Genomic DNA, 16,968 nt, shown 5'->3' on the forward strand with positions numbered 1-16,968 from the left:
AACCATTTTGAGAGCAACGAAACTGAACAAACACGTAAAAGTGATCGAGTTATAAGCTGTCTATTATTAGTGCCCTCATTAATGATTGTACGGGCATTATTGTATTTCTTCTAATATGATGAACCGTTAAACCCATTAATCAGTATTAAGGCATTGGTGCAACTAATCAATCTTAGCATACCTCCATCTATTACAAGTATTATGACTTGTTCTGTGTAACATGATTTATAAATGCCATTTAACTTCCACAGAATGCTAAGTTACCTAGAAAAATAAGATACATAATTAGCTAATTAGCTTAACTTGTACTAGAACTATTTAGCTAGTTTACTACTAGTTCCCTGTGTAGCTTAATAATCGGTGAATTTTTAAGAAGTAATTTTCAAAAGAAACTGGTATAGCTTCTATTAAATTTAATAGAGCTTATTATTAATCTCACAATATTATCATGTAAACCCATCCTTCCCTTTTACCCCAAACCTCTTAATAAATAAGAAACGTTTAGCTTTAAAAAAATTGTATGTTGTCAAGAAACAGGTATAGCTCAAGTTAAATAGAGCTTATTACTAATCTCGCACAATATCATCTTGTTAACCCCTCCTATCCCTTTTACCCCATAATCTTTACTAACCAAGCAAAATATGATACATTGGTTATATTCAGGAAGTGCCAATACTATAAGCTTAATATTATCATGATCAAATAACAACGTAGTGAGAATTTATTTTGCACATAGTTAGAAAAGAAAATTGAAATTCGAACTCAAATCTGAGTACGTTCCACCATGGGCCAAGTACAAATGGAGCTTAAGTATATTTGGTGCACATTGTTTAACAAGCTTGTTAGATATTCTTTTCATCATGACTCAAAGCAAGCTTGCAAACTCCGAAAAACAAAAAACCTCCAAGCAGGAGTACCAAACTTTGCTATTTTTTTCTGATATTCTTCGTCTTCACCACAAGCCTGCTTGCTTATTGTGGCCAAAATTTACATATAGCAGACAACTGATTATCCTGATCAATTAATTTGCAAGATTTCAGCCTATGTGAACAACCCCATTCCATACAGATATTTTCTCTTCATAGCAAGTTTTATATTCTTGGCTAAGCGATTGTACTAGATTCATTATTGGCGATATTTCAACGATAAAAAGAATAGCTTTCTCACATGGTGTGATTCGTTACCATAAATGCCACCAAATTTGACCGTTTTCTTAACATGGAATAGTTGGTAAGAACAAATAATTCTTCCAAACCTGAAATTGCTACTTAAAGATGACAACAGAAAAAGCTTGGAACAGGTAGGACTTTAATGATGATATTTGTGAGATCTGGATGTCTCTTTAACAATTGCCCTTAAGATTTACCATCCTGAAAAGCATACTGAAACTAATTTAAACTTAAATGGTTGGATAGATGTTATCAAGCTGAAAGATTCTGTTCGTCCGATTCATTAAATCCTGCAAGTGTAGCAACCAATACCCAAAACATTAGGAAAGCCACTATGATTGCCCTTAAAATGTGACTGCCAAGTTCTTGTGAGGTTTCGTTGTCATAGGAAGTTCCTTCAATCTCCACCTCATCAGTTCTGCGAAGTGATGCTTTCCTGTTCGTAACTATATCCTTGTCTTCATTAAAGCAGACTCTGGTACAGCATGTACATCTACAATCACCACCTAAGAACAAGGGGACCAACTCAAGATATTCAGACAGTATCCTTGGGTAGTCATCTCCAAGAATGTGTAGCTTCTCATGTGTAGCAGGCTTCAAAACCTGAAAAAAAGAGTCAACTGACTGCTCCAGACACAAGATGCAGAAGAACAAATATGAAATATGTCATGTTTCTTACCTATTGAATGCAACCAAAAAAGATCTTATTTTCATTCTTGATGCTAGGGCATTCTTTATGTACAACATAATAAGTACAGAGCTTATGCAAAAGCATGTGCATGTGTATAGGTCAGTCTAAAGGTTTAGTTAGAAAAACAAGTGCTGCAGGAGTTCCATAAATAAGAATTTGCAATTATTAGTTAAGAAATCTAACATTGTTACCATAGCTGAAATTCACTTTACATACAGTAACATTCATCTTGTGCCATTATTCAAAACGATTTCCCAAATTTACAGTTTCCAATGAAAAATCGAGTTTATGAACAAACTTCTATAATGAGGAGCACAAAGCATCTCAGATACAGGGTAATTGCAAACTAAATAAAGTTTATTCATATTGAGTATAGAATAAAATTATAAAAGTACATATGGATCAAGGCACACATTCAATGGGAAATGTCCTTAAGATGAGGAGTCATTTCTCTTGGTAATGACAACTTTATATTTTATTAGGTCTATAACATGCCTTTGTGGAAAGAAAGAGTCAACCTCAAAGCACTGGTAGAATTAAATATCCAATTGGATGCCTGTTATATTGCAATTGTACTTATGACGGGAATAGGGTCAATCTGCCCAATATCAATCTTCATGTATAATCTAGTTCGAGAAAACATTGGAATCATGCTATTAAAACTTCTACCATTATTCACAATTTCTTGTCCCTATAGATGATGAAATGATCACGTTTTATATTTTCCATAAATTTTAACAACTTGATAACTCCTAGCAGATTGTTACTAAAGGATTTGAACAATAAAACAGATATAAAAGTATCTTCAATGTGGTATTTGGCAATGTCTCATTAAATCTTAACATCTAAGTTTTGTTTACTTTTCAAAACAAAATCTCCTCTAATTCTTATTAAAATTGATTGTTTTGCTTCAATATGACCTTAGGAATAAAAGTTTACTGTTATGAAAATTTAATTTTCACTTAAGAATCAATTTAAAATGTTTCTTTTCAAAAGTCAAAAAATATAGCATAGAAGACCATTACCATGTGCTAGCACTTTTACTTTTAATAACTGAATTTCTTTAGTGATGCCACTTACTTTAGAACAACTAAAAGTGCCTCTTGTTATACTTGCACTGCTATGGAAATTCATAGTCACAATATTTAGACCTTTGTTATTCTAAGCTTGGCACGCCTCATTGATGCAGAGCACATTGTGCTAGACTCAAAACAAGGTTCCAATATTCAGTTTGTTCATTCAACCATCCAATGGTTAGATTCTAAGGGCCTTCCCAAGGACACCCTAAGGCCCTGGCTTACCTTCCCAAGGTTTCTCACTAGCAAGCCTAACAATGAGTTTCCAATTCGAAGCCCCTATTGGCAAATTGCACCTTCTAACTAACAACTACCACATTCACTGTACCAACCAGGACTCTATGCTTCCCAAACCTTCGTGACCTTCAATTAAGGTGGTTTGATACTATTCATCCATTAGAACAATGGGTTTTGATTGTAATAACCCCTGCTGGTACCAACTTGACAAACACCAATTTTCTTTACTTCTCAGATGTTTGACGTTTCTTCAGACACTTTGCATGCAAGCTTAATCTCGTTGTACTTTATTTTCAGATTGTGCTTTTTAAGTTTATAGGCTGCAAATGAGGGTGTTGGTGTTTAAATCTACAGATTTAAAACAAAACCAGAATACCACATAAGGAGATACCTAGGGATTAGCTACTTCCCATTTGCAGCAAAACCTATTTGGATCTGAACCAACTAACGAAGCAATAGTGCTTCCTACACTTTAGGCTCTGCTAACCAAGGCGGGTTTACCTAAGGATTTCAACATCTCTGCATATTTTCACACTACACATCCCTTAAAACAGATTTGGTCTCTTAATCTTCTTGGAATTGAAAACAACTGTTGAATTATAGCAGCTAACTACAAACTCAAAAGCTATTACAATAAGTGAATGACCAACATATAATTCTTTGTCACAAACTTTAGATATTGATTTGATTTAAAATGTTATTTGTGCTATTAAATGATTGCTTCAACTCGTGACCAGTGCCTTATCCATTGTTACACAGAGTCATATCAGTAAATTTTGATCTATTTAATTGACTTGCAACCAAATATATCAATTGTTAACCCTAAATCCCATTCTTATAATATCCCCTCCATATACCTAGAAACCCTATCAACTCACAGAAGCACTTACTTAATTGCTTGAATTAAAAACAACAATGAATTAATATACAACCTATCCAAGCTGCATTAAATGAAATGAACTTTGTTCATTTAACCTCAATGACAAATATATGAAAATGGAGACAAAAATTAAGGACAGATATTTAGTAATTCCCCTTTTTGTATTAATCTTCTTGAGAATGATACATTTATCTTATACAAGACTCAAAAAATAACTCAGGATTTGACTAGTATCTCCTTCATTCATTCACCACGTTCTTGAGATACAAACTTGAAACAACATAAAATCAAAACAAGAAATTGGACTGACTACAAAATAGCATTATCACTAAAAGAAAACAGAATTTGGACCATCACTCCACATCTTGGAAATCCTTTTTATAGAAACAAGGATTGCAACAAGCTTCAGATGGTAGGACACGTGCTCAAAATCCAGTTACAAAACTTTTGCACATGAGACAAAAAAGTTACAAACAGAATATTGGATGTAGCCAAAATTTGAGCAGTTGTTAGTTCGATGTTCAGGATCAACTCTGCGATTTGTAATAGGAGCACACCCATAGCAGGTGAACCGCAAAGATAAGGTGTCTCTATCAGGGAGTTGTCGTCCCTCTTGAAGTTCTTTGACTTTGCTACATGCTCAGTCGCTATCTCCAGATGGTAAGGCTTAGTCCCAAATATGATCTCACAGATGGCAATGTCAGTATCAATATCCGGCTAGGTGGCATCTCTAATTGTATTTAGCTCATCAAGGCACCTGCTCCATTTTTCATCTATTATTGCCTTTACCTCCATAGTAACCTTTCCCATTTTTGTTTCAATTTTGTATAATAGATCAATCGTGCCATACACCATTGTGACATTTGTTTCATTATTGCAATATGCAACAAACCTTGCATGTCTCAAAATGCCATGAAAAGAGGAAGACCACTCCTGCCATTCCTTCACGTTTCCACTTTCATCAACTATAATAGGCACAAAATTTGGGGTCCCTATAGCAATTGTCTTCATTTTATTTTGGACCAATTGTAACTTCCCCGAGAAAAAACCATTTAACTCTTTAACTCTAATCAATTTTCTATCAGAGATAATTGCTCCCTTAGGTAACTCCTTTTTCTATGGCAACATTAGTACAAGGCTATCAAAAAATTGTGTATATGGCCCCCATGTTGTAAATAAAGGGAACAACAAAGATAATGCTTCTGAGCATTGATATTCAGCTCCCTACAAAGCAATATAACTGTTATGCACATTCTGTGAGGAGTACTTCAAGGAGCCTATCTTATGGATCAACAAATTCTGAATTGTTCTGATCTCTACCTCCTTTTCAGCATCAATTCGTCAACTTCCATCTGCTGACTCACAACCACATCTGCTGCATCAGCCTCAGTTTGGGTTTCCTGATCTATGACCTCTCTAATAACCTCTCTAATAAGCCTGGTCACATTCCTCAAATTCTTCACCTCATCTTCAAGGGCAGCCATTCTCTGTTCTAGCACATATGTCTTCTTGAGTTCCTCATATTTCTTTCTTGCATCAATGGATATGCTGTATGTTTGGTAAGCTGCTCTTCAAGCATATACATTTTGTATTTCCTCATTAACGATGCAGTATTGATCAAGTTGTGAATATAGTCACTTGAAACAGTAGTCACATTCCAAAATATCACATTTCCCTGGGGTGAATCTCTTACCTCCATGAGAGTTGGCTTGTCTGACTCAGGGGCCATAGTCTATACAGCCATGGTCCTGGTGTCTACATTGAACCCTGACCCTTGCAACTCTCCAACAATGTTTGTCTCCTCAACTGAGACTGATTTGTCCTGCCTCCTAATCTGGTCAAGCATGAAAGATGAGCTAAGCTCCCATCCTAGGAAAAGTAGCATTCCGCTTCTTTGAACTAGCTCCCTAGCCTCATCCACAATGAGAGTCTCACTGCTTGGGTCATATTCCTGCAACTTTTGCACCAGTTCAGTTGTCTTCTCAAGTGAATCTCTTGGTTGTAGTTGCAATGTAAGTTCATTTTGTTTAACTTTAAACAAGAATGACTTGAATTCCTCTGAATTTATGAAATCATCATCCTTCATAAATTCCTAAGCTTGGACTATCCTTTCATCCAGCATTCTTATTTGAAGATTAGTTTTATTTGGGATTCTTTCATTTTGGTAGGCCTGCCTGATTAAGAAATTATGCCTGATGTTATCAAATTATTGTGTGCCCCTTGGCAGTATCTGCAATGCCTTCTACTTGGCCTGATTTGGGATCTCTATTAGTTTCTGCTTTTTCTTGCCTCCCTTGGCCCATAATGAAATTTCAGGTTGATCATCCTCAACCTCTATCTCAATCACATCCTCCTGTTGTGGGGATTGGGGCTCTACTCTGTCCCTTATTTCTGTAGGCACTTGGGACATTATGCTATCAAAATTGTCCAGGCACTTGTTGTACCTATCTAGGTATTTGATGCAGGGAGGACGATGGATAACTAGGGCCAAAGGCACACCCAGCTACCAAAGTCACGTGCAAGAGTAAACACAGCAGAAACACAACACAAAGAAAATCAACCAAAGGAGATAGACGAGCAAAACACTTTATTGATTCATCAAATCATCAACATACATGCCTAGTTGCAAAGCCTTCTATGTTACAGCCAACATTGCAATTTAGACTTCAATGACTATCTTCACATTCCAACTCCTACTTCTACTCTTCCTTCTATCCTAAGACTCTACCCAAGACCCCTTTAAATACTTGCACGGCCACAAGTGGGCTCTCAACAAATATTAAATGCACATACGAAATTAACATGCAAGGTTGGCCCAAACTAAAACCAAACACAAACAGCTTCGTCAAAGAAGGACCAAAACAAATATTGGCACTCGACAACAGTCGACACATATACAAGCTTGGCACCAACAAGCACTCAACACCAACACGAACTCAGCAACCACAAAGAACTCGACATCAACCACAAACTCGACAGCAACTACAAACTCAACACATATAGAGAACTCGGCAGGAATACAGAACTCGACAACAACTAGGAGCTCTGCAACAACTAAGAAACAAGAAATAAGGATAGCAATGCAACTCAGGATGGTCCTGCATCAAACAATAGGGGTTGAAAGAAATGATTCTCTTGAATCATGCAAGTGTCACAACCTATGTTGAATCCAACTTAGATTGAGATATCCATGTAGCATCTTCAACTGGTATGTTCTTCCACTTTACCAAATGCTCGTAGTAATCTTTATCTCTTGTGCTTTTACCAACTCTTTGATTCAAAACCTGTTCAACCTCTTCAATCTACTTCTTAGGATAATCATTTGTTATAGCAACTTTATCATCTGACTCATGGTACTTATACAAGTCAACAACATTGAATATAGGAGATATATCCATGTCATCAGGTAACTCAACTTTATAAGCATTACCACTGTCTTTTTTAGTTATTGCAAGGTCCAAACTTCTTCATCTTCAACTTACTGTATGTTCCACTAGGAAATTTGTCTTTCTTTAAACGAACCATCACCTCATCACCAACTTCAAAATCATGATGTCTTCTAGACTTATTAACATTCTCCTTATACTTCTGATTACTTTGTTCCAACCTCAACTTCACTTATGCAAAGAATCCATAAAATCAACAAATTCTACCCCTGCAACACTTCTCTTTCTTCACAAGCAACATCCCTCAATTGAGATATTCCTCTAGGTAGCACTTCATTAACAATCTCAAAAGGTATCTTCTATGTACTCCTATTCACAGAATTATTATATGCAAACTCAGCTTGTGTCAACACAAACTCCCAATTATGTGATTTATCTCCAAGTAAACATCTCAGCAAGCTACCCAAGGTTCTATTCACAACCTTTGTTTGTCCATTTGTCTGTGGATGGAATGTAGAACTAAACTTCAATTTGGTATCCATCTTCTTCCACAAAGTCTTCCAAAAATAACCAACAAATTTACTGTCTCTTTCAGAAATAATACTTCTTAGTAATCCATGCAATCTAACAATCTCTTTGAAGAAAATCTCAGCAACATGCTCGGCATCTGATGTCTTCTTACATGGCATAAAATGAGCCATCTTCGAAAATCTATTCACAACAACAAATATAGAATCATACCCCTTTGTTGTCTTAGGTAATCCAAGAACAAAATCCATACTAATGTCACTCCAAGGTTTCTCAGGAACAAAAAATAGGTGTATACAAACCAACATTCTGATTTACTCCTTTTGCAACTTGACAAACTCCACAACTCTTTATAAATTTCTGAACATTCTTATATATCTGTGGCCAATAATACTTCTCTTTTGACAAACTCAATGTCTTATCAATTCCAAAATGTCCAGCCAATCCACCACTATGTTTTTCCTTAATCAAATTAACTCTCATATCACTTTTAGGGACACAATTCAATTCCTTTGAACAACATAACTTCTTGAATGAAATACTCATCATACTTACTCATGTGATCTGATAGATTTGGTGCTCTGCACTCTCTCCACGCCTCAGAAAAATCAGGATTAGTATGATACAACTCCATCTCATCAAAACCAAGAACTTCAACCTTCATCTCGGTCAACAAAGAACGTCTTTTGCTTAATGTATTAGCAACTCGATTAGTGATTCCACTTTTATGCTTAATCACAAATGTGAAACTTTGCAAGTACTCAACCCACTTCATATGTCTCTGATTCAATTTATGTTGACTTCCCAAGTACTGTAAAGCTTTATGATCAGTATACAACACAAACTCCTGAGGAATCAAATAATGTCTCCACTTCTTCAAGGCTTGAAAAATTGCATAAAACTCTTGATCATACACAAAATACTTCCTTCTAGTATCATTCACTTTTCATTAAAGAAAGCAACAAGTTTACCTTCTTGACTCAAAACAACTCCTATTTCACTATCACTTGCATCACATTCAACTTGAAATACCTTATTGAAACTAAGCAAAGCCAATACAAGTAACTCAACAACCTTTTGTTTCAAAGTCTTAAAACTGTTATTAACTCCATGTGTCCACTTGAAATCCTTTTTGTCTCCTCTCATTGTCTCAGTCATAGCATTACAAACAGAACTAAAATTCTTTATAAACTTATGGTAAAAACTAACCAAACAATGAAATCATCTTACCTTACCCACATTCTCAGGTGTAGGCCATTCCAAAATTGTTTTAACCTTCTTAGGGTCCATTCTCAAACCATCAGCTGAAATCACAAATCCCAAATACACAATCTCCTCTTGCATAAAAGAACACCTTTTCAAGTTAATCATCAACTTCTCTTTCAATCTTTGCAATACTTGTCTAACATGCTCAAGATGTTCTTCCTTAGTCTTATTGAATATCTTAATATCATCCAAATAGACAATCACAAACCTACCCAAAAATCTCTTGAGAACCTCATTCTTCAACCTCATGAAAGTACTAGGTGCATTAGTCAAACCAAAAGGCATTACCAACCATTCATACAAACTATCTTTTGTCTTGAAAGCAGTCTTTCATTCATCACCTTCTGATGATAACCACTCTTTAAATCAATCTTGATAAAATACTTTGCTCCACTCAAGCAATCCATTATGTCATCCATCCTCGGCATAGGAAACCTATATTTCACTATGATCTTCTTAATAGCTCTGGAATCAGTACACATTCTTCATTCTCCATTCTTCTTAGGTGCTAATACAACAGGTACAACACATGGACTTAAACTTTCTCTAATCAAACCTTTTTGCAACAACTCATGCACTTGTCTGTAAAGTTTTTCATTCTCTGTAGGTGTCAATCTATATGGTGCTTTATTTAGCAAACTAGCTCCAGTAATCAGATTCATACAATGACATACTTCTTACTGGCGGTAAAACATCAGGAATATTGTCTACAACAATTTATTTATATTCATTTAGCAAATTTTCAATTTCCGCTTGTACTTGGCTTCTACTAGTTTCTGCCACTCGGCCATCACCACCTGTCACTCGGTCACCACTGTTTTTTGTCACTCAACTACTACTAGCACAACTCGGCTTCCTAGGAATTATAGCAAAACATACTTAATTCTTCTTCATTTCTTTTTCAAATTGTTTTCCATTAACCATGCAAATTCTCACAGTAGTACAATTAACTTCATCTAGACTTTCAATTAAAGGCAACAATATTTGTTTTCTCCCATTCACCCAAAGAGTATATTGATTCAATCTTCCATCATGTACAACATATCTATCATATTGACAAGGTCTACCCAACAAAATATGGCAACAATCCATAGGCATAATATTACACAAAACTTCATGAAAACAATATCCAATCTTGAAATTTACAATACATTGTTCACTTACCAATATCTTATGCTCATATTTGATCCATGAAACATGATATGGTTTAGGATGCTTCAGCCTCTGCAACTACAACTTTGTAACCAGCTCTTCTGATGCCAAATTTGTTGAACTTCCACCGTCAATGATCACCTTGCAACATTTTCCAGCCATCGTACATATGGTCTTGAAAAGACTTCTCCTTAGAACAGGTTCTTCAACACTTCCCTTATTACATAAGATTCTTCTCACCATCAGATTTTCTCTAGCCTCAGGTTCACTAGGTGAACCCTCAGTGTCTCCTTGAACCACAACATTTCGGTTACCTTGCCCATTTTCAGAGGATCTACATTCAAAGGATATATGCCCTTCTTTACAACATCTAAAACAATTACCACGAAAACTACCTCTAGAATAAGAATCACCTCATCCTCGGTAAGAATCACCACCTTTCCACTTTGTCTTTCCTTTGTTATCATTTCTCCATTCAGATTTTCCCTTATCTTGCACAAAATTGTTAGATCTGCCACCTTCTCCATAAGATCTACCTCTACCTCCTTAGAATCTACCACCTCTACCTCTTTGTCTTTGTTCATGCTTCTTTGTCAAGATCTCCTCAGCTTTCAAGGCATATTGATATGCTTCCTCCACACTTTCCAATTTCACAAAACTTATTTCATCTTGAATCCCATATCTCAATCCATTTATGTACCTTGCAATTTTCTCAACATCATCATCTACATGTCTAGATCTGATGTCCAATCTATAGAATTCTTTAGTATACTCCTTCACAGTCATGTCTCTATACCTCAAATTTTGCATCTTTCTCAACAAGCTAACTTGGTAATCAGTAGGAAGGAACTTGTTCTTAACCTTGTTCACCTTTTTCACCTAAGTCCTAACCTTCCCCTTTGCTCTCTTTTGTCTATCAGTTTGCAAATGCTCCCACCACAGTGATGCATGACCCTTCAACCTAGTAAATGCAATTTTCACCTGCTTATTATCAGGAGTGTTTTCATACTTAAAGAACTTCTCCATATCAGAGATCCAATCCAACATAGCATTGGTATCCAATTTCCCATCATAATGAACAACTTCTACAGCAGACTTTGAGTTTTCCCTAGACAATACTCTCAAGAATCTTGCCTCATCTTGATCTTCTTCAGGTTTTGGATTAGGGTTTGGTGCAATAGCTTCATCATTACTCACATCATCAAGATGCGCTCCTCTCATTTGGGTTATCTCTATAGCATCTAATCTCATTGCAATTTGTCTCAATGTATCCAGTACGACATTGTCAGCATTTCCTCTACCTCGAAACATCTTTATAGGTTCCTCCAAGATCGTAACCCTCTGCAAGTTGCAGGTCAAATTCTCAGATCTGCTACCCCACAACCAAATCAGCTCAGGGTTCTACACGATCCAACCTCCACAAGGATGAACCTCAAACTCTAATACCACTCGACACAGGGAGGACAATGGATAACTAGGGCCAACGACACACCCAGCTACCAAAGTCACCTACAAGAGTAAACACAGCAGAAACACAACACAAAGAACAACAACCAAAGGAGATAAAAGAGCAAAACACCTTATTGATTCATCAAATCATCAACATACATGCCCAACTGTAAGACCTTCTGGGTTGTAGCCAACATTACAATTCAGAATTCAATGATGATCTTCACATTCCAACTCCTACTTCTACTCTTCTTTCTATCCTAAGACTCCGTCCAAGACCCCTTTAAATACTTGCACGACCACAAGTCGGCCTGTTACAAATTACCAACTAAATAAACCCTTACATTAAATGTATAACCAAGCCACGTCGACTCTCAACAAATATTAAATGCATATACGAAATTAGTGCGCAAGGTCGGCCCAAACTGGAATCAGACACAAACAACTCTATGAAAGAAGGACCATAACAAATACTGGCACTCAGCAACGCTCGGCACCAACAACCACTTCACACCAACATGAACTCGACAACCATAGAGAACTCGGCATCAACCATGAACTCGATAGCAACTACAAACTCGGCAACAATGGAGAACTCGACAACAACTAAGAGCTCGGCAGCAACCAGGAGCTTGGCAACAACTAAGAGCTCGACAACAACTAAGAGCTTGGCAACAACTAGGAGCTCGGCCACAACTAAAAAACAAAAAACAAGCAAGATAGCAATGCAACCCAGGATGCTCCTACATTAGTATCTCTCCTCATGGTAAAAGCCTTTGAATGAGGGATCAACTTTCTTCATTTCTTCTTCCACCCTCATGATCTCTCTCCATGTTGTGGTCGTATTTCTGCAATCCTCTATCTCTAAACAGTTCATTATTACATCCTCTTCCCAGCAAGGCTTTCTATTTGGGAGAGCGTATTTCCTCATTTGTTTTAGTGCATGCCTGACCAAATCATTTGGATCATAGGTTCTAGCAGGGGCCTAGGTAACATGAATTCACTCATACATGCATCTAATTCCTCTGTTGCATCCTTCCCTATAACAAAATCCCATGTCTCGGAATTCCTAGGGACAAAAGAACCCTTTTTAACAGTGGGATTTAAGTACTCCCTATTCATCATTATAAATTGCCAAAAGAATTCTAATTGCCCCAATCTTTCTGGTATATATCTTATCTAGGTAAGACATGAGGGGGTTGAGGACATCTGTAGACCCTTGTCAAGGAAAAATTGTCAAGAAAAAACAAACTAGCCCAATCATGGCTTAGTCTTCTATCCCCATTTGGGCATGCAAAAGGCCTTATTAGCATTTTTACCCCCCAGGAACCCTCTCTATTATGTCAGCTAGCAAATTAGAAATAGGAAATACAAAATCATTGTAAAAAGCAATGGCATTAGAGTAAGGATAAAACCTCTACCAAAATCGAGTCCAGAGTTGCACAGGTAAATTCTCTCCATTTTCCTCAATACCTTCAATGAAATTTGGACTAATGTGCCCTATGTTCTTGTATAAAATAATGTGCATCAATAGTGAGTAGTGGTGGAACTTGAAGTTCTCCATTTCTCTCTTCTGAGCAGCAACAATTTCATTGTGCATCACATTGATTATGTGTGTCACAAAGTCATATCCTGCATTGTGGTGTGTCCTGGATGTCTAGGTCCATTATAAAGATATACCCAGGAGCATTCATGGAGTCATCCAGTCCAATCACCTTATCAACTCCAAATACAGTGTACTGGAAGTATTTGCAGAAAAAATCCAAAGGCATGAAGTCACCTACCACCTTTGGTAGCTCGCCTTTCTCCTTCTTGGCCTTGGGAATATACCTTCTCATGACCTTACCAGTGAAAAAGCTCTTCTGGTTCTTGAAGGTCTCATTCATTTTCTCTTGCTCAATAGGCCTTGTCATTGGTCCTCCAAGGTCGAAGACTTCAATAAAAGTTTCTTTATCAAATTTGCAAAGTACACTCATATCTTTCCTATGGAATCCATGCATGGTAGGATTACAGGACTTGATCAGAGCTTTAACTAGGTCTACATCAACTATTACTTGTAGCATAATCAATTTTGCTAGGTTCCTGATCCAGGGATTACAGATTGGTGGCTTCTCAAATCTATTATTGTAGAAATACCAAAACAACTCATTTCCATTTGTCTCTGGCATAATGACATCCCTACAAAAACTGTATGCATCCTTGAAAATGTGAGAGTTCATTGTTTGTGCATGGGATGATCCTGGGAGAAAATAAACCCATTCGTCAACATACAAGCTAGCTAATTTAGTCTTAGGCTGCTCAACATCTTGAAAATTTTCTTCCACATTGACTTGAGCAATCATCTTTCCCTCTTCTTGCGCCATCTTTTTTGAATTAAACTCCTCAAAACACTCTTTCTGCAACTAAGAACTCTGAAAAATCTTCGCGCTCAATCTTCTTTGCTCTGAATTCTATGAATGTTGTAATTAGAAATCCAATGCATCAATTCTTTATTAGCAATTAAGCAAGGGAACAACATTTATGGTGTCTTTAAGTTAGCATGCATGAGAATTCTCAAAATCTCCAAAAGCATGACAATCTGGGTTTATAGCGCTTGTACTGCCAGCCTTTCAAAATCTTTCTTGCACTTTCAAAAAGTACCTATCTTTTTAATTATCACGAGGTTTCAACAGCCACTTTCTTATAAAAATCTTATGTTGCGACCAGGCGAACACTATAGACTACTTAGTTGTTCGTGGCTTTGCAAGGCTCTTTTACCCTTTTATGCTTTTGCTTGCAACCATGCAAATCCTTTAGTCACTGCTTCGCGGTCTTTCTTTATGCTTAACCTCTCAAGCCTATGACCCAATGATCACTACTTTGAAAGCCTTGTCGCTGCTTCACATCTTCTTTTCTGCTCCATGCACTTAACTGTCTGACTGAGCGAAAACCCTTTAGCCTTGAGTGATCACTTGGTCGCTGCCCTTAATTCCTTTTATTATTTAAATGCACGACATTCTGATTTATAGTAAGACTTGGGATGATCATGTGGTTCATCTAGATACAGTTTTGGGTATTTTGGATCAAGCCTCCTTTTATGCCAAAGAATCTAAGTGTGCTCTTGGTATAATAGAGTTACTTTATCTAGGGCATATTATCAATTTCGATGCAATTCGTATGAACCTGGATAAGATCCGTGCTATTGTGGAGTGGCCTACACTAGAGACCCTGACACTAGTTAAGAGGGTTTATTGGTCTTTGTGCCTTTTATCGTAGGTTTGTGGCCGATTTCTCATGACATGTTGCACACCTTATAGATTTGACCTATAAGGGTGCTTTCCAGTGGTCAACACAGGCAGAGGAATGTTTTGAGAAGTTTAAAACTATTATGACTTCATGTCCAGTGTTGGCTTTGCCTAATTTCTCCAGGCCTTTCGATTTGCATTATGATGCTTCCGGAGAGGGTATTGGTGTCGTTTTATCCTAGGATCGACATCCCATCGTTTTTTAGAGCAGAAAATTGCGGGGTCCTAAGAGAACTTTCAACATTTATGATAAGGAAATGTTAGCTATCATGCACGCTTTGGCTAAATTCAGGGAGCATTTGGTGGGCAGCAAGTTCTGCATTAAAACTGATCATAATAGATTAAGACATTTCTTGGGATAGAGAGATTTGAATGAAAGGCGGCAGAAATGGGTCAGCAAGCTACAGTCTTATGATTTTGATATTTCCTATATCAAGGGGACTCAAAATGTAGTTGTGGATGCTCTTTCGAGGAAACCTCACCTTTGTGCAGTTTCTGATATTTCAAAGGATTGGAGGCATTTAATTATAGCTGAATACGTCAGGGATTAGTGGGCAATAGGTATTGTGGATGGTAGTATTCAGGATGACAGATATTCCCTTTTAGGTGAGTTGATTATCTACAAGGGGAGGATTTATCTGATTCCAGAGACAGTGGTATGTAAGATTATTTTACGGGCATTCCATGATTCTCCTATGGCTGGTCATCCAGGGTTTTTCAAGACTTATAGACAAGCTCAGGAGAGATTTACATGGAAGGGGTTGAAGGATGATGTTCATCACTATGTCCAAGAATGTTCGATTTGTCAGCAGAACAAACACTAACACACATACCCTGCTGGTTTATTACAGCCACTTCCTATTCTCGAAGGTAAGTGAGAGGGGATCTCCATGGACTTCATTGTGGGCTTGCCTAAGGCCCAAGGCTGGGATTGTATATATGTGGTAGTAGATAGACTCACAAAGTATGCTCATTTCTTCCCTATTATCACTACCAATTCAGCTCTGTAGTTGGCTAAATTATTTTTCAGAGAGATCTTTAGGTTACATGGTTTACCTAAAACCATTGTGAGTGACCATGACAATAGATTTATGAATCATTTTTGGCAAGAGAATTTTAGATTGTGTGGGATTGAGTTGACTCCTAGCACCAGCTACCATCCGCAGATTGATGGCCAGACGGAAATAGTGAACAAGTGGGTTGAGGGTTATCTGCGGAATTATGTCTCTTCTCAGCAGAAGGCATGGGTAAAATGGATTCACTTGTGTGAATATTGTTAAAATTCTACTCATCACATGACTATACAGATGTCACCTTTCAGAGCTCTATATGGTTATGATACGTCTAGTTTTGTGGATTTGTTATGTGGTGATAGCAAAGTATCGAGTGTTAGGGAGTTTCTACAGGACAGTTAGGATGTAGTAAGGACCTTGAAAGATAATATATAGAAGGCATAGAATCAGAAAAAGCAGTATGCTGATCAGAAGAGAACAACTCAAACTTATCAGGTAGGGTACATGGTCTACTTGATGTTGCAATTGTATCGACAGTCTTCAATCAAGAAGAGTGGAGCTGAGAAACTTAAGCCGCGATATTATGGACCCTTTTGGATTGTGCGGCGAGTTGGTGAGGTAGCATATGAGTTGCAATTGCCTGATGGTAGCAAAGTTCATAACGTGTTTCATGTTTCACGCCTCAAAGGGGCCTTGGGTAATCATGTGAGACCTTCTCCTGTTTTGCCTCCGTTGGATGACGAAGGGAGATTGGAGTTGATTCTAGAAGCAATACTTGATACTAGAGAAAAGCAATTCCGACAGAGGACCATTCGTGAGTTTTTGGTTAAGTGGCAG

General features: G+C 37.2%; 1 protein-coding gene across 7 annotated transcripts in view; it reads right to left on the reverse strand.

Moving 5' to 3' along the window:
- Positions 1–736: 736 nt before the first annotated feature.
- The window catches only part of LOC149543521 (SEC14 cytosolic factor family protein / phosphoglyceride transfer family protein), a 160,090-nt gene continuing 143,858 nt past the window's right edge, over positions 737–16,968 (reverse strand). For 3 of the 7 annotated variants that reach the window (XM_089798314.1, XM_089798313.1, XM_089798315.1), the window contains one exon: positions 737–1,772. In XM_089798314.1, the coding sequence (XP_089654440.1) occupies positions 1,422–1,772 (351 nt within the window). In that variant the 3' untranslated portion in view covers positions 737–1,421. Of the gene's footprint in view, positions 1,794–16,968 lie in introns of all 7 variants that reach the window. The other 4 variants (XM_089798316.1, XM_089798317.1, XM_089798311.1 and 1 more) reach the window with 2 other exon arrangements.

The sequence above is a fragment of the Cupressus sempervirens genome, chromosome 8 (assembly GCF_028749045.1).
Source record: "Cupressus sempervirens isolate cs-2001-9-10 chromosome 8, ASM2874904v1, whole genome shotgun sequence".
NCBI lineage: Eukaryota > Viridiplantae > Streptophyta > Pinopsida > Cupressales > Cupressaceae > Cupressus > Cupressus sempervirens.